Source organism: Mobula hypostoma, chromosome 19 (assembly GCF_963921235.1).
Source record: "Mobula hypostoma chromosome 19, sMobHyp1.1, whole genome shotgun sequence".
In the NCBI taxonomy this organism is placed as follows: Eukaryota; Metazoa; Chordata; class Chondrichthyes; order Myliobatiformes; family Myliobatidae; genus Mobula; species Mobula hypostoma.
The window spans coordinates 47,575,171-47,591,546 of record NC_086115.1 but is presented as its reverse complement, the minus strand read 5'-3'; the positions used below and the strand labels follow the sequence as shown (position 1 = coordinate 47,591,546).

At 38.2% G+C, this 16,376-nt stretch overlaps 1 protein-coding gene across 3 annotated transcripts in view; it reads left to right on the top strand.

The window, feature by feature from the left end:
• The window catches only part of dock1 (dedicator of cytokinesis 1), a 575,517-nt gene that overhangs the window by 496,863 nt on the left and 62,278 nt on the right, over positions 1 to 16,376 (top strand). For all 3 annotated transcript variants that reach the window (XM_063071820.1, XM_063071822.1, XM_063071821.1), the window contains 2 exons: positions 5,869 to 6,010; positions 11,965 to 12,046. In XM_063071820.1, the coding sequence (XP_062927890.1) occupies positions 5,869 to 6,010; positions 11,965 to 12,046 (224 nt within the window). The remainder of the gene's footprint in view (positions 1 to 5,868; positions 6,011 to 11,964; positions 12,047 to 16,376) is intronic.

Genomic DNA, 16,376 nt, shown 5'->3' with positions numbered 1-16,376 from the left:
GGCAGAAATAGATGATCACTTCACCAATTCATTCATATCCCTGATGTCCATTACTGTTCCATTCACGCAGAAGCCCACAGAGTGAAAGGTGAGGATTGGGGGAACTCTGTCTTTGTTCAGTTTAAAAGAAGGTGGCTGAGAGAAGAAGTATGAGGTATAGAGTGGATGCAAGAGGAAACGCCTCTGTCCTGGGCAGCTATAAACAGGTGATACTGTGGCTTGAGGCCTAGTCCTGGCTATGACCGAGGCTACACACCGTCCCTCCCTTACGCCAATAAATTAGTGGATCAGACATACTTAAGGGTCAAGTAGCCTACTTCTCTTTCTAATCTACTTCATAAATCCGTATGTTTCATTATGAATACCAGCAAAACTTATCCAAGTGTCATATTACAAAAAAAAAAGTCATGGAAAGGCCAGAAATGTGATTGCATAACAGATTTTTTGGCATTCTGTGTATGAAAATGGTATAACTAGAAGTAAGTTATATTTTAAGCAACTCTGAATTAAATTTTCCTGTGAGGAAAATTAGCAATATCCAAGTTACATTTCCTAGCTCACCATGATTTTGGCACAACACTGTTTTCAGGTGAACATAGGCAATGTTTTCTAAGACCTACTTATTTTAATGCTCATCCAGAAAAAATATCATTTTAATTCTACTTCATCAGTCGGGGCACCTTGTAGAAAGATAAATAAACTACTTATTTTTAACTCCTTGGCCACCCACATCTCCAATCACACCCTTCCCCACCTGATCAACAGTTTATCCCCGATTTCTTCCAATTTAAGCAACTTCTTCCACAAATACAAGTTCAAGTCATGTTCAAATTTAATTGCCATTCAACATAATATGACTACCCATGCATACAGCCAAAGAAAATGGTATTTAGTTCTGCACTTCTCCTGATTCTGCCCAGCTCTTGATCCACTCCGTGAAAGTGACGACTTAGCACTTCATTGCTCCTTTCCAGGTGCCACAAGTAGTGTCTATAGTTCCTTTTTGTTACCAAACAGCAACATCTTTGATCAACATCCTGATCAAAGCAAAAGTGACTCTAATACTTTACCCCATTTCCATTCTGTAATACTAGCTTTAATTGCACCTTTTCTTAAATTCTCTTGCTCCTCAAAGCAAGAAGACACAATCAGTACACTACCAATGCCTTGAAGCAGCGTATTCCCTGTCTTCCTCCCTCACTGATCCCAGCCACAGAAGAGAACAGAATAGCAGATAGAGGATCAAGAAATTATTAAACATCTGATAGCTTCTGATTCAAGCCTTAATCAGAAGTTACTTTTGATGTAATAGGAGAACAATTAAAACAATAATTTTTCCATTACATTATCACATTCCTTTAGGTGCACTGGAATTTCTAAGCAGCAGATTTTCCACCTTGGTCTTTAAATCTCCAAGTTTAAAATGCCATGGTTTATGTTAGAATCATTTACTCTGTCAATTTATTGGTTTGACCTTTACAGAGATGTTAAGTGAATAGAATAATCGAATCAATACAACTGTTCAAGACCTTTGAAAAGCATGAGCTCCATTGTGTGAAGGTTAAAAAGATTTAGATTTCTCCTGGAGTTTAAATTACAATCAAAAAGAATATTCTTTCTCTTTCACTCTGCATACATTAAGTGGCAGATGTTATCTCAGTGAGAGATATTATTGACATTGAGTAGTATGTGAATATATTAAGAAACTGTACATTTCCTCTTGTATTTCCTGTAATGATGATGAAAGAGAACACAAAAAATATGAAACCTTAACATGTGTTTTATTGATACAATTTTAACAAAATGTATTTGAACATTTAAAATATTTTAATTAATGTATTTGCACCCAATAAGTCCCATTTTCAATATTCTTAAGTGGGAAGTCTATCTGTAACAAAATCAGCATAAAATTGATTGAAAGGGTGCTTTGCATCTCAATATTTTGCTTGCAGGATTGAAAATAATTCTCTTTGAACTCGGTCTCAGCAACATGTTTCTGCTGATTTGTAGGCAGCAGACAGATGTTTGACAGCAACCTTCCAGTTTTAGAAGGGTGACATTGGCTAGCAGCTACCTTGAATTCTGAGGTGCGCTTAGGTAGGCTGGCAATGGGTAGGATAATTTAAGAAACCCCAAAAAAGTCCTTTCCTGGACTATATCGTGAGCAGTCCCATGAGTTTCTTTGTAGTTAATGAAAGCAACCATTTTTGATGTCCAACTATTGAATTAGCCTTCCACACTAACATTGAAGTGGCGAGAGTAAATCAGATCCATAGATGTGCTGCAACCCTCCATAAAGCCAGAATTCCCATTGCGATAATTCATTGTTCTCCTGACATTTGCTTACGTGGAAGTCACATCTGACATTTCTCAGTGTCATCAATTACAGCTTCCGTACCTATTCTGTCTCACAGGTGAGTTTTCAGCTTGTCATGAAAATTACTTTAAGCCACCTTTGGCTTCAGTGTATGCGTGAGATGCCAACTATACCTTTAGATGTGGAATGGACAGCAATGATTTTTAAATTGTCTGTAATTCTTTCATCAAAATATAGAGAAATCTTTTACCTTTAAATAATCTTAACTCAGTAGTACTGCTAAGAGAAGTGTTATTAAACAACCAAAATGTTCTCACCACTCTCGCTGTGACTCTATGGTTCACTTATTCTTCCCACTATCCCTCCCCTTCCCAGGCCCTTTCACCTTCAGCTGAAGGGGCTGAAATGCATACTCTACACCGTCCTCGCCACCATCCAGGGCCCTAAACAGCCCTTACAGGTGAGGCCAAGATTCCGGTGCATCTCATTCAACTTCCTTTATCGCATTCGGTGTTTGTAATGTGGCCATCACTACACAGGTGAAGCCAAGCGCAGGCTAGGTCCTTACAGAACACCTATGCTCCAAACATCATGGCCACCTGGAGCTCACACTTACTAGCTATTTTAATTCTCCGCATTCTCACTCAGTACTGGCTGTTCTAAGCTTCCTCCGCTACCAGGGTGAAGATAAGTACAAACTGAAGGAAAAGCATCTCATTTTCTGGCAGGGTAGACTATAACCTGAGGCATAAACATTTAATTCTCTAATTTCACTGCCCCTGCCCCTGATGTATCCCTTTTCTCCCTCCTCTTGATCTGCCCACCAACAACCCCCAACCCCGTCATCCTTTTTCTTAACCCCTCCTCCATCCACTCTTATCTATTTAACAGCAACAGACCCCTCCCACTTAAAGGAATAGTAAGGTACCCTTGCCCTAATACTCCTATCTGCCCTCCGTCCTCCATATTCCTTTCCAATCAGATTCCATCATCTGTAGCCCTTTATTGTGCCACCTGTCACCTTACAGGCTCTGTCACTGTTTCCAAATTTCCCTCCTCACCTGGATCTACTTGCCAGCTCTAGCTTCTTCAGCCACTTTATTTGGTAATGTCCCTCTGTCTTTCAGTTCAGATGAAGGGCCTCAGCCTGAAACATTAACTATGCTGCTCACCTGCTGAGTTTCTCCAGCAGTATTTTTGTTGCTTCAGAACCCAGCATTGGCAGTCTCTTATGTCTCCAAAGATAAGTTTGTATCTCTTATAAAATTCAATGGCAATTGTCAAATTTCAAGAAGTTCAAGGTTCAAAATAAATTTATTATCAAAGTGCATATATGTCACCATATACAACCCTGAGATTCATTTTCTTGCAGGCATACTCAATAAATCCAATAACCATAATAGAATCAATGAAAGACCACACCAACAGGGTGGACAACCAGAGTGCAAAAGACAACCAACTGTGCAAATATGAAAAGAAACAGAAAAAAAGAAATAACAAAGTAATAATTAAATAAGCAATCAATACCGAGAACGCGAGATGAAGAGTCTTTGAAAGTGACTCCATAGGTAGTGGGACCGGTTCAGTTATGGGGCAAATGAAGTTATCCCCTCTCGTTCATGAGCCTGATGGTTGAGGTGTAATAACTGTTCCTGAACCTGGTGGTGTGAGTCCTGAGGCTTCTGTGATTTCTTCCTGATAGCCACAATGAGAAGAGAGCATGATCTGAGTGGTAGGGGTCCCCTATGATGGATGCTGCTTTCCTGTTACAACCTTCCATGGAAATGTACTCACTGCTCACTACTGGAAGAAAATATTGAACTATATTTAATCAGTTGAAAATATTTTCATTGGTTGAGGAGTTTAAATATTTGTATAAGCCCTATCAACAGTGAAGACAGAGGGACATATATCTCAGTAAATTTAGTATTGGAGGAGATCACATAAAGAAGAAAGACTTTCTGTTTTAAAGTCTAGGAAAGGCTTTTAAAATAAAATTGAGAATCTTAAAAACTAGGTATCACTCAACCTCGAGTCAATATAGTTCAAGAAGCACATGTTAACAGGTTGGGACATAGAAGTGGTCTGTATGATTATGGGCTTATTGAAGGTAGAATCATGATGGCTAACTGTGAGTACTTCAGAATAATCAGTTACGTAAGTCATCAGGCCTCAACAGCACATGAACTGAAGCACAGTTGTCAGTGACTGTTGCGGACATAAATCTAGTCTGTCTTGGTGATAGAATGAATGCTAACCAAAGGCATGGTGAAGTGAAGCACCAGATGGGTGCAGGTAGGTTCATTTTGTTCTGTTTAAGACCTTTGGTAGAGAGGAAGTGGAGTTTGTGGCAATGTCTAAAAAAATCTTGATGTTCCGATATGTTATTTTGAAAGAAATGTGTAAGCTAACTTTACTGTGTTCTTTCGTAGTCAGCAATATTTCCCCCTTTCTTTCCATGACTAAATGCTGTGTGTAGAATGTGTTTGTCTCAAACAAATTTGTTTCTCTATATTTCTTATGAACCACAATGGCTTTTTATACCATTATATTTTATTCAATGGAGTTTTGATGGTATGATGTTGTTGGAGAATGGATTTATATAATAGTACCCATTCAGATCATTCCCATCATAGATAATTAATTGCTGCTGTGAGCTTATACTCTCAGGATTCATGGATGAAGATGACTGGGCTAGAAGTGAGGTAGATGAGTAGAGGCAATGAGTGGAAAAGCAGTGGATTCCAGTTAATTGGGCCATCATTTAACTGAGCCACCTGCTTATTTTGGACCATTCTTAAAGAACAAACACTGACCAATGAAATAGTCAGGATTCCCTTTGTTTAGTTGGGATACTATGCTGCATTTTGGGCTAGGAGACTGTCGCCAAAGTTTCTAGCTAGCATCAGTTACATGTGTTTGTGTTCAAAAAGCAGTGCTTTTTGTCACTGATAGTTGGCGTATGATAAGCAGTAAGAGGATTCAGAACTGTTCTGCTCACTGCATTTTCAATCATTTAATCAGAATTCCCAAGTTCCAATTAATCTGAATTCCACTGTATAATGAAAAAATAAAAATGGGTTTCATTAATACGGATAGGACAAAAAGATTGTAAAACTGAATGTCCCTGCATAATATTGAATCATCTTGGAAAGTAAGACTTGAAAACATGAAAGCAAAAAGGAGATGACCACAGAAGAATAGATTGCAGACAAAATTATGGAGACAAAAATTGGCCAGAATAGGTGGGGAGTGTATAGATTTTATTTAGCTTGAAAAAAATCCAGGAAGTAATATTTGTATCAATAATATTTGTTGTGCCAAGAAAAAGATTCAACTTTGCTCAAGGCATTGGAGGAGAACATTCAATCCACTGAGCCTACAACAACTCTCAGATAATCCCATTACCCCACTTATTTCCTTGTTTCTTGTTCTCATGCCTTAAGGTGGCAAAAGTTCATTATCAGTAATGCAACAGTAAAACTGCAGAACATTTAACTGAACTGAGCAGCTTTAAAACTCTATAATTTTTGTTTTCTATTTTTTCCTAGAACAAGATGTTCATTTACAGAGGAAAAGAGTATGAGAGACGTGAAGACTTTGAAGCAAGACTTTTCACCATTTTTCCCAATGCTGAAAAAATGAAGACAACTTCTCCTCCAAGTGATGACATTAAAAATTCTGCTGGGCAGTGTATCCTTATTATGTGCTGGATGTGTATATTTCAAGTGAATGTATTACTTTTTTGAACAAAGAATTTCATTTTAAGGGTGGCATTATTGAAGTATCTGAGATCCTAAAGTGACAGGACTGGATAGATATTGATATGTTTTCACTAGTGAGTAAGACTTTGTGCCCTCTTATTTTAGAAAAAAGGGTGGTCATTTAAAACAGAGGTGCTTTGAAATTTTGTTTCACAGAAAGTAGTGAATCTCCAGAATTCTACATTCCAAAGAATTGTGGAGGCTAGATCAGGAGCAGCAATTAAATATTTTGAAAGATCAAGGAATTGTATTGCTATGAAGAACTAGTACAAGAGAGGAGTTTAAACTGGGAATAGGTGAACCATTGTCATATTGACTGTGAGGATCTGTGGCCTACCCCTGCTCTATTTCCTTGTTTTCTTAGGTACTCTATTTTGAAGGTTTATTTTAATGCACTTAACAGGAGTACATACTGGTAGGTATATTGCCCTTGATCTGAACTGTGTGAATTTGCTGTTCCCTCAGTTCCACATCTAGCATTAAGTTGTTATGAATATAGAGAGCCGGATAAGCCTCATATCTAACAGGCAAAGCAGACTACCAGGCTTCAGGAGTGCTCTGAAAACCACCTGATATCACAATATTATAAAAGTGTTTTAATTGTTCTAAATGTCTTTGATAGGTGCGTAAATAATAATTAGATATAAATAAACAAAATTATTAGAAAAATGGTGTCAAGCTAAAGGACTGAAAACACTTCACAGTCAGCTCCTCTGCTCGGTATGCCTGTGATCTGCTGTTGCAGTGTGACTTTAGAGGGATAGTTCCACCAGCATCTGAACTCAAGCTCATCTCTGATACCCACATCTCAACAGAGACGGCATGAAAATTGCAGGCAAGGTCAAGAAGGAGCAGGAAATAGCCAGTGCTTCTTTTTCGAATTGGTGGCTGAAAATATACTTTTTCACATTCTTGCCGGCCGACACATATTAGCTCCACCATACTACTACATCACATTTAAATCATGAGCTCAGATTGCTTTATCTGGAAACTCTGGGAGTAATTGTTGACAAAGTCACATCATCCTTATGTATCTCAAAATGACTGATACAGCTCAAACTTAAAAGAGTAGAATGTACGTATCTATGGCTGAGTAATTTCAGCAATTTCAGTGAAAGTTTCACAAACCAGTTGTACTTTACTAAAATCCTGATGACAGCATTATTATGTTCAAATGGTGTTGTTTCAAACTTCATATCATGACATCTTGTTCCATTGTTTGCCTTTTTTGTTTAGGAATATAGAATCTTACTGAAAGCATATTTGTGTCAGAAGAACTTCAGGAGGATTCATTGATAAATATTTATTTCGGTTAAAAACAAATCTGACATATATTTTGGTGCTGTCTCCTGTACTCGTGCAGAATTCAATAGTTTCATTACCTTTGCTGTCAATTCCCACCCTACCCTCATCTTCCTACCTTTTTTTTGGATCTCTGTCTCCTTTGAGGAGATAGACTGGCTATTAGCATACATTACACGCTGACCAACTGGTACAACTACCTTGACTAGCCTTCACCTCAGCTTGCCTTCTGTAAGGCTTCTTTTCCGTTCTCCTAATTGTCTGTCTCCACTATATTTGGTCTAATGATGAGAATTTCCATGTATATGATGAGGCTTTCTGAAATATCTTCTTTCTTTCTGAACTGTAGCTTCCCCACTGTCACTGTTGGCAGAACCTTTAACAGTGTCTTATCAATTTGCTGTGCTACTGTTCTCATCCCTTCTCCTGGACTGAACAAGGAACTTCTCTGGTCATTAACTTCCAGCCAACCAGCCTCCACGTTCAACAGGAATTCTGCAGATGCTGGAAGTTCAAGCAACACACATCAAAATTGCTGGTGAACGCAGCAGGCCAGGCAGCATCTCTAGGAAGAGGTACAGTCGACGTTTCAGGCCGAGACCCTTTGTCAGGACTAACTGAAGGAAGAGTTAGTAAGAAATTTGAAAGTGGGAGGGGGAGGGGGAGATCCAAAATGATAGGAGAAGACAGGAGGGGGAGGGATGGAGCCACGAGCTGGACAGGTGATTGGCAAAGGGGATATGAGAGGATCATGGGACAGGAGGTCCGGGAAGAAAGACAAGGCGGGGGGAACCCAGGGGATGGGCAAGGGGTATATTCAGAGGGAGAAAAAGGAGAGAGAGAGAAAGAATGTGTGTATAAAAATGAGTAACAGATGGGGTACAAGGGGGAGGTGGGGCATTAGCGGAAGTTAGAGAAGTCGATGTTCGTGCCATCAGGTTGGAGGCTACCCAGATGGAATATTCAACCTTCAGCCTCCACATTCAACAGATTCTTCTCTATATTTTCCGCCATCTTCAAAGAGATTCCACCAAGGTTTCGTCCTGAAACACTGACTGTATTTTTTGTTGCCTGGCCTGCTGAGTTCCTCCAGCATTTTATATGTGTTGCTTAGATTTCCAGCATCTGCAAATTTTCTCTTGCTTGTGAGCAGACAAATCCCCTGTCTTCTACCTTTTAGCATCTTTCCCTTTGTGATTCTCTGGCCCACTTCTCTGTTCCCACAACCACTCCTCCTGCAGCAGCGGGCAAGGCAACACTGGTCCTTTAACTCTAACCTTCACACGTCCAGTGAGCCAGTCTTTCCAAATTCACCTGTACTTCTTCCAATGTGGTGCAATGGATTCAGTGTTCACAATATGGTCTCCTCTCTAATGGAGATTTGGTGATAGCTTTGTGGAACACTATCGTTCAGTCCACAGGGGTAAAACTGAGTTTCTCATTGCCTGTCACAATAATTCCCCATCTCACTCCCACTCTCACCTGCCTGTCTGTGACCTGCTATGCTGTTATAGTGATGCTCATCACAAGCCTGAAGAACAGCACCTCAGCATCTGGATGGGTATGTTCCTGCCTTTCGAACTCAATACTGAGTGCTACAACTTCAGGTAACTTGATGTCTCTGTTGATATCAGTCATTTTTCATTCTTTCTCTGGGAGTAGACATGACCAACTTGACCTGCTGAGGATGTCCTCAAGTCTACATTTTACAACTCTGGCATTATTTTGTCTATATTCCTTTGTCTATGTCATAACTCTCTAAATGCTCCCATTCACTCCCAGAAAATCTTGATTACAGGTTATTCCCATGATCACCTTGGTTTCACCTAACAGGCACATCTCTCAACAGTTTTACAGTGAGCAAGAGCTTTTGCATATAAGCATTCATTTCCAGATCTCCAACTACAGCATTTTTATTATCTAATGCAACCTCCAGTAAATGATATTATTTCTATAGTCACCAAATAGTTGCCTAAATTGAGAGATGTATTCCTAACCCATATCCCATAAGGATACAGTTTCTCTTTCGTCTGCAGCATGTTTTATTTAAAGCAATGAAAATTAGAAATGTAACAGATTATTCTCTTTTAAGACGTTGTTGACATACTGGCCTTTATACTTTTCTCTATGGATTTACTGTTTTAATATACTTACAGTATTCTTATAGTTAGATTTCTTGTGTTGTTTCCAACATGATTGACGTATTTGTTTTAATATTATTTGCTTCAAATACCACAATAATACCTTTGCATCACTTTGTAATGAAATTACAATAAGAAAGATGGAAACTGGAATTTTTGAATATAATTGTATTTTTACTTTATTGTTTAATGTGAAACAATAGCGTATGATACTTGTATGAAGCTTGAACATATACATCATTGGTATGATCGATCAGAAATAATGTCAGTCAAATAAATGAAAGTAAGGCGGGGGATGCTTGAATTGCTAGTTATTTTAAGGAAAGTAAGTTTTGCATGGATTTTTCAGACTTTGACGAGCTATAAGACAATAAGACCATAATACATAGGAGCTGAATTAGGACATTTAGCCCTTCAAGTCTCCTCTGCCACTCCTATCATCCTTCTCAACCCCATCTCCTGCTTTCTTCCCATGTACCTTGACACCCTGATTTATCAAGAACCAGCTTAAATATAGCTAATGACTTGGCCTGCACAGCCATCTGGCAATTAATTCCACAGATTCACCACACTTTGGCTAAAGTAATTTCTCCTCTTCTCTATTCTTAATGCATGTCCCTCTATTCTGAAACTCTGCCCTCTGATCCTAGATTCACCCACTATAGGAAATATCCTCTTCACATCCACTCTCTCCAGACCTTTCAATATTCAACAGGTTTCAATGAGATTCCACTCTTATTCTTCTGAACTCCAACGAGTACAGGCCAAGCCATCAAGCACTCCTCATTCTCAGAATCATCTTTTCTTAGATAAAGGGCCCACAACTGCTCACAGTACTCTAAGTGTGGTCTGACCAATGCCTTATAAAGCCTCAGCAGTACATCCTTGCTCTTATATTTTAATCCTCTTGAAATGATGGTAACTTTGCATTTGCCTTTCTTACTGCTGAATCAACTTGAAGTTAACCTTTAGGAAATCCTGCACAAGGACTTCCAAGTCCCTTTGCAGGTCTGATTTTTTTTTAAATTTTCTCCCTGTTTAGAAAATAGTCTTTGCCTTTTTCCTTTTACCAGAATGCATGACCATACACTTTCCTACACTACATTCCATCTGCCACTACTTTGCCCATTCTCCGCATCTGTCCAAGTCCTTCTGCAGACTCTCTGCTTCCTCAACACTTCCTGCCCCTCCACCTATGTTTGTATCATCTGCAAATTTGACCACAAAGCCATCAATTCCATCATTAGTATTGTTGACATTTAACGTGAAGCAGTCCAGATAGCTACCACTGTGGAACGTCACTTGTCACCAGTAGCCAATCAGAATAGGTTGCCTTTATTCCAACTTTGCCTCCTGCCAGTTACCCAATACTCATGTTCAAACAAGAGAAGATCTATAGGTGCTGGAAATTCATGCAACACACACAAAATGCTGGAGGAGCTCAGCAGGCCAGACAGCATCTAAGGAAAAGAGTAAACAGTCGACGTTTCAGGCTGAGACCCTTTATCAGGACTGGAGAAAAAAAGATAAGAAGTCATCTTTCTTATCTTTCTGACTTCTCATTTTTTTTTCTCCAGTCTTGATGAAGGGTCTTGGCCCAAAATGTCGACTGTTTACTCTTCTCCATAGATGCTGCCAAGACTGCTGCGTTCCTCCAGAATTTTGGGTGTGTTGCTTCTATCTATGCTAGTACTTTTCCTGTAGTAGTAGTAGAGAGTTCAAGAAAAAAAGGTAAGATGATGCTGGATATATTTACTGAAACCTGATCGACATTCTAAAATGAATTTGTTAAAAAAATATACCAGTGAGGAAGGGAATTGATGTGTGGCTTATTCCAGAGTTTCAGGTCTAGGAAAGGACTGAAGTTTAGCTGCAGTTTGACAAATAAGGTGGGTTGGAGGGTGAGAAAGAGAAGAGAAAATGGGATCAGAACAAGGTCAGAATAAGGCTTGGGACAACGCTTGCTTTGTTAAGAAAAATGGGGTGTTTAATAGCAAAAGTCCTGAGCAGATGAATTCAATTTTACCTAAAATTCAGTGGACAGTTAGTTGTGAAGCCCAGTGTAGTAAGAGTAAATGACAGGGATTTACATATACAATTTAGAAAGAGGCTGGAGGTTATTGTCTTTCTCCAGGAGAGTCTTGCTTCAATGGTGAAATCACAGTGTGACAGATACACCCATTGAACTTGTAAAATTGGAAATGGAGACCATATTAGGAAAATGGTTATGTGCAAGTAATGAATATTGTACTGAAAACAAGAGATTCAAAATTGGAGCTGAAGCAGAAATTAGAAGATCGTAGCTAAAGAAATATAACAGATGGAAAAGAGTTGTTGCAGGGTGCTTAAAAGTTGTCATAAGGTTGTCACATGCACGAGTTATTGGAGCTCTTTTTCAAGTAGAACTACTTTACGTGGATGCCTTAACAAACTCTTGCAGATATTCAGTGTTTCACAGTGCAAACCATACGTGAACTACCACCAAAGTTCAAGAACAAGAATGTCTCAGAGCAAATTTTAAGGTAAAAGTTTCTCCATTTTTATTGAGCATGGGTTCTGGTGCTGATGCAGTGTTTAAACTACCAACTAGTAATTCAGAAACCTGGATTAAAATCTGGAATTTGCAAAAGAAAAACTAGTCTAAGTGAAAATGATCTTAACAGTTATTGGACTATCATAGAAGACCTTTTGATTTCCTAATGTCTTCTCTCAAAGGGCAATTGAGATGAACTATAACTATAACAACAGTATTCGGATCCAGATGGCAATATCCTTCCAGATAAGAAAAATTATTCCACCTGTTTAATGCACCGACCCTCATTCGATTGTATCTTAGACTGCATTTTATTTACTCTTCCCTGTTCTCAATATCATTGCTCCCATTATGCTCTAATACCCATTATAACTTTTTTTGTAATTCTATATTTCAAAATATTCCTAGAATAATTTCTCTTTTCTGTGAAACTCAACTCCCTCTCCCTTTGTCCCTTATTAATGTGATGCGTTACCTGAGAGCGATCTATCCCTAAAACCAAATGTCCAATATTTTCCCAAAGTTCAGACCCCACCACACAGGATAAACCTTTGTGACTTTTCTTCTCATTTAAATGATTGGTTTCAGCTGGGCAGATTACTCTTTACAATTGCATTACTAATTATGTTTTCTGACATGTTACTGAAAAATGGATATGAATACAGGTTTCCCCCGTCATCCAAAGGTAGGGCGTTCCTATGAAATGGTTCGTAAGCTGGAATGTCATAAAGCAAAGAAGCAATTACCATTTATTTATATGGGAAAAATTTGTGAGCGTTCGCAGACCCAAAAATAACCTACCAAATCATGACAAATAACACATAAAACCTAAAATAACAGTAACATATAGTAAAAGCAGGAATGATATTTTAAATACACAGCCTATATAAATTAGAAATACTTCTCTACAATGATTGCCTGCACTGTTCCTGTAGCGAAAATCTCACGCAAGCGTTGTCGGCAAAAACACGGTGCAAGCTCTTGGCAGAAAATCTCACGCAAGCACTCTGGGCAAAACACTCTCTCCAGTAACCTTTAAGCTATGAAGCTGCCAAATCGTACCAAATAACACGTCAAAATACACAGCCGATATAAGGTAGAAATAATGTATGTATAGTGTAGTATCACTTACCGGAATTGGGACAGCGCCAAGCACACTGATGATGGTGTGTTAGGCTGAGTCGTCGCAGGTTGGGGTGGTGCAGTGGTCCCCACCCTCCGGGCAGCGAACCGATACCGATCCGCGAAGAATGCAGCGGTAGCCGGGACGCACCCAGCACATCTTTAAGAAAAAAGCCGAAACAAACAAGCTAATTAATTAGGTGCCGCCCGGCACGTAATTGTCAGCCCAGATCAGAGGCGATTGCCGATTGCCCAAATGGCTACCTTCAATGTCATAAGGAAATATGAGAAATTGGGAAAATTAATATGTGATAGAAACTTACAGGCTTTGAACACCCTGCAGTTCATTACTGAGTGTAACTTCCATTTTACTCTTCAAGTTTTGGCATTATAGAATCACAAATGTTTTATAACTTCCTTACTGATATATAGTGCCGAGTATTCCATTTTTATTCCTAGTAGGCAGATCAGATTTTGCCACAGTTTCAAATGATCTGCAAAATTCCCTTATAAAAACCTTTTTTCATTATTTTTCCCTGATCTCTATCGATCAGTGTTTTTAACAGCAATTTTACAAAGCTTCATCCTCTTCACTAAGCAGCATTTCAACAATAAGCTACCATGTACACTAAGTGTGTCTACATTCACTAGGCAGCCTCTTTCACTCTTGGGTCCCATTTACAAGGAACATTCCACTTCCTTCTGAACCTCCAAACAAACATAGGCCTGATAAATCTCCATAAAGGATACAACATTGTTCTGCTCATAAATGATTAATCCATCATCACAGATACCTCTTCTTTCAGCCCTTTGCCCTTTTGCACTGAGCAACATTCTGACCAATGGAATCCTTCAGTAATCACAAGTTTTTTTTCACTAATTGAAGCTTCCAGTATTCGTGCTCATCCCCACTGAACACCAGATCCATAAATGTCAAAATTTCCAATGGGAAACATCAGGGACAACAAAAAAGGTGAAGACTGCTGATGAAAACAAGAGAAACTCTGCAGGTGCTAGAAATCAAAGCATTGGATTAACTGCCCACTCAAATCAGGATGTTTCAGGGTCTCAGCCCAAAATGTCAACTTGCTTACTCTTTTCCATAGGTGCTGGCCTGCTGAGTTCCTCCAGCATTTTGTTTGTGTTACTACAGATGAAAATTTTGGTTTGTTAAATGGGAGGTGATGGAATTACTGATAAGAATGAGTGTTTGAAGTGGAGGAAGACTTTATATATGCGTTTTCCTTCATAGTGAATGCTGAAATGTTTAATGGACAAATAGAAGAACAAATATATTGCTTTAAAAATGTTTATTGAGAATACTCTCAGCCATGCGGCATCCACAGGGAATAGGGATGCCAGTTGCATTATTACGCTGGTTGCATGGGAATCACTCAAAAACATTTCTGTAAAGCCCATACTTGTATTTTACATTCATATTATAAAATATTCTTGAATTATATACCATCCTTCTAAATAACAATGTTCTACACTGCAACTCTATTATAAGACAAGACAGTATTAATACAAAGTACAGCAAAAACAAATCAACTATTATATTAGTTACTAACATGCCAAATCTTCAAAGAGGATTTGAAGATTTGCTGCTAATCTGTCTACAACTGAACACCCATTATTATTAACAATTGAATCATTAATTAACTAGAAATATTTTCCACCCATCTTACATTTTGGAAAAATATGAAATTGCTTAATATTCTTACAGTTTTTTTGCTGGTTCTATAAGAATCTAGATCCTTGTATATCAGATAAATATAAGTTTCAACTGTGGCAACACATTGTTCTTTCTTTCAGCGCTTGTTGTGCCTCAGCTATTAGAGTCTAGTCCTCTTTTTTTACTCCCACACTGTTTACCAGTCATTTTCTGACCCTGTTTTCAGTTCGTGTTTGTCTGCTATCAGAAAATATTTCCCTTAATATTAGCAAATGTAGAAAAAATTCTTCTGAATCATTAATTCTTTATTGGTCTGATCACTATTAATTGTTGATTTTTAAATAGTTTTCAATTTATGGCAATTATTACTACTGTCCGTGTGGTCTATTCCTTTTTGATATTTGATTTCTTCTGTTAGGAAATTGTTCTAGTGAATTGAACCTTCTCCTTTCTTCTGCATTGTAACAGTCATTATTGATTCTTCCTACTCACTGAAATCCATGAGAGTAGTTTAGAGAATATGGATTAATTGCTAACCAGATTTCAGACTTGACCTGCTGCATCCACTTACTTACATTGTGGAGAAAGTTTCATATTCAGCCTTTGACAGATTCTTCTCTAATCATTCTCCATTCCTACCATGTATTTGAGCAACTGTAAAAGTAAAGATTCCTTGATCTTAAGACATCTTTGGGAATTTTTAGGATCTTTCTTAAGAAGACTTTAGGAATGTTGAACCAATTTTTATGGGGTAGATTGGACGAGTCTAAGAGTGCTATGTGTTTTTTTTACTGCGTAGCAGCAATTAGAGGCAGAAAGGAAAGATTTTTAACACACAGTGCTTCAATATAGGATGTTAAGAATGCACTACCAAGCTGCCTTCCCAGCCTTGGTTAGTGAATTCCATAAATTCACTATCTTCTGGGTAAAAGAATCTTTTCTTATTTCTCTTGAATGACTCCCCATTTTGAGACTGACATCTAATCCTGCACATCACACCCACCATGGTATACTCTAGAAAACTTGGTATATTCGTATAAACTCATGAGAGGACGGGCCTCATCAGCTTAGGCTATCTTCATATGACACAGCTACCATTCTAAGAATCAACCTTCTGAACCTTCACTGCAATCTCTCAGTTGCAAACGTACCTTTCTTTCTTCATTGCTTGCGTAACCTGCACATTAACTGTATATATGTGAGAGAGAGAGAGAGAATGAATTGCATTTTAATATGTTTCTGGCTATTCTGTATTCCCTTTTCTTACCAGAATTCATCTTTTCTAAATTCAAAATTTTCTTCAACCTGAAAGGTAAAGGCATATAATTTTGCAATTTAGGCAATATTGTAAGTTTTTCACACCATATAAGATAATGAAAATAACCCTGATTTACATTCTATTTTGTGAATCTTGACTGAACCATCTTGCCCATTTTTAGTTGCCTTGAAAAAGTATATATTATGTGCAAACTATACATTCATTCTTTAAAAGTTATCCATTGCCGGTTTACTGCCATTACTT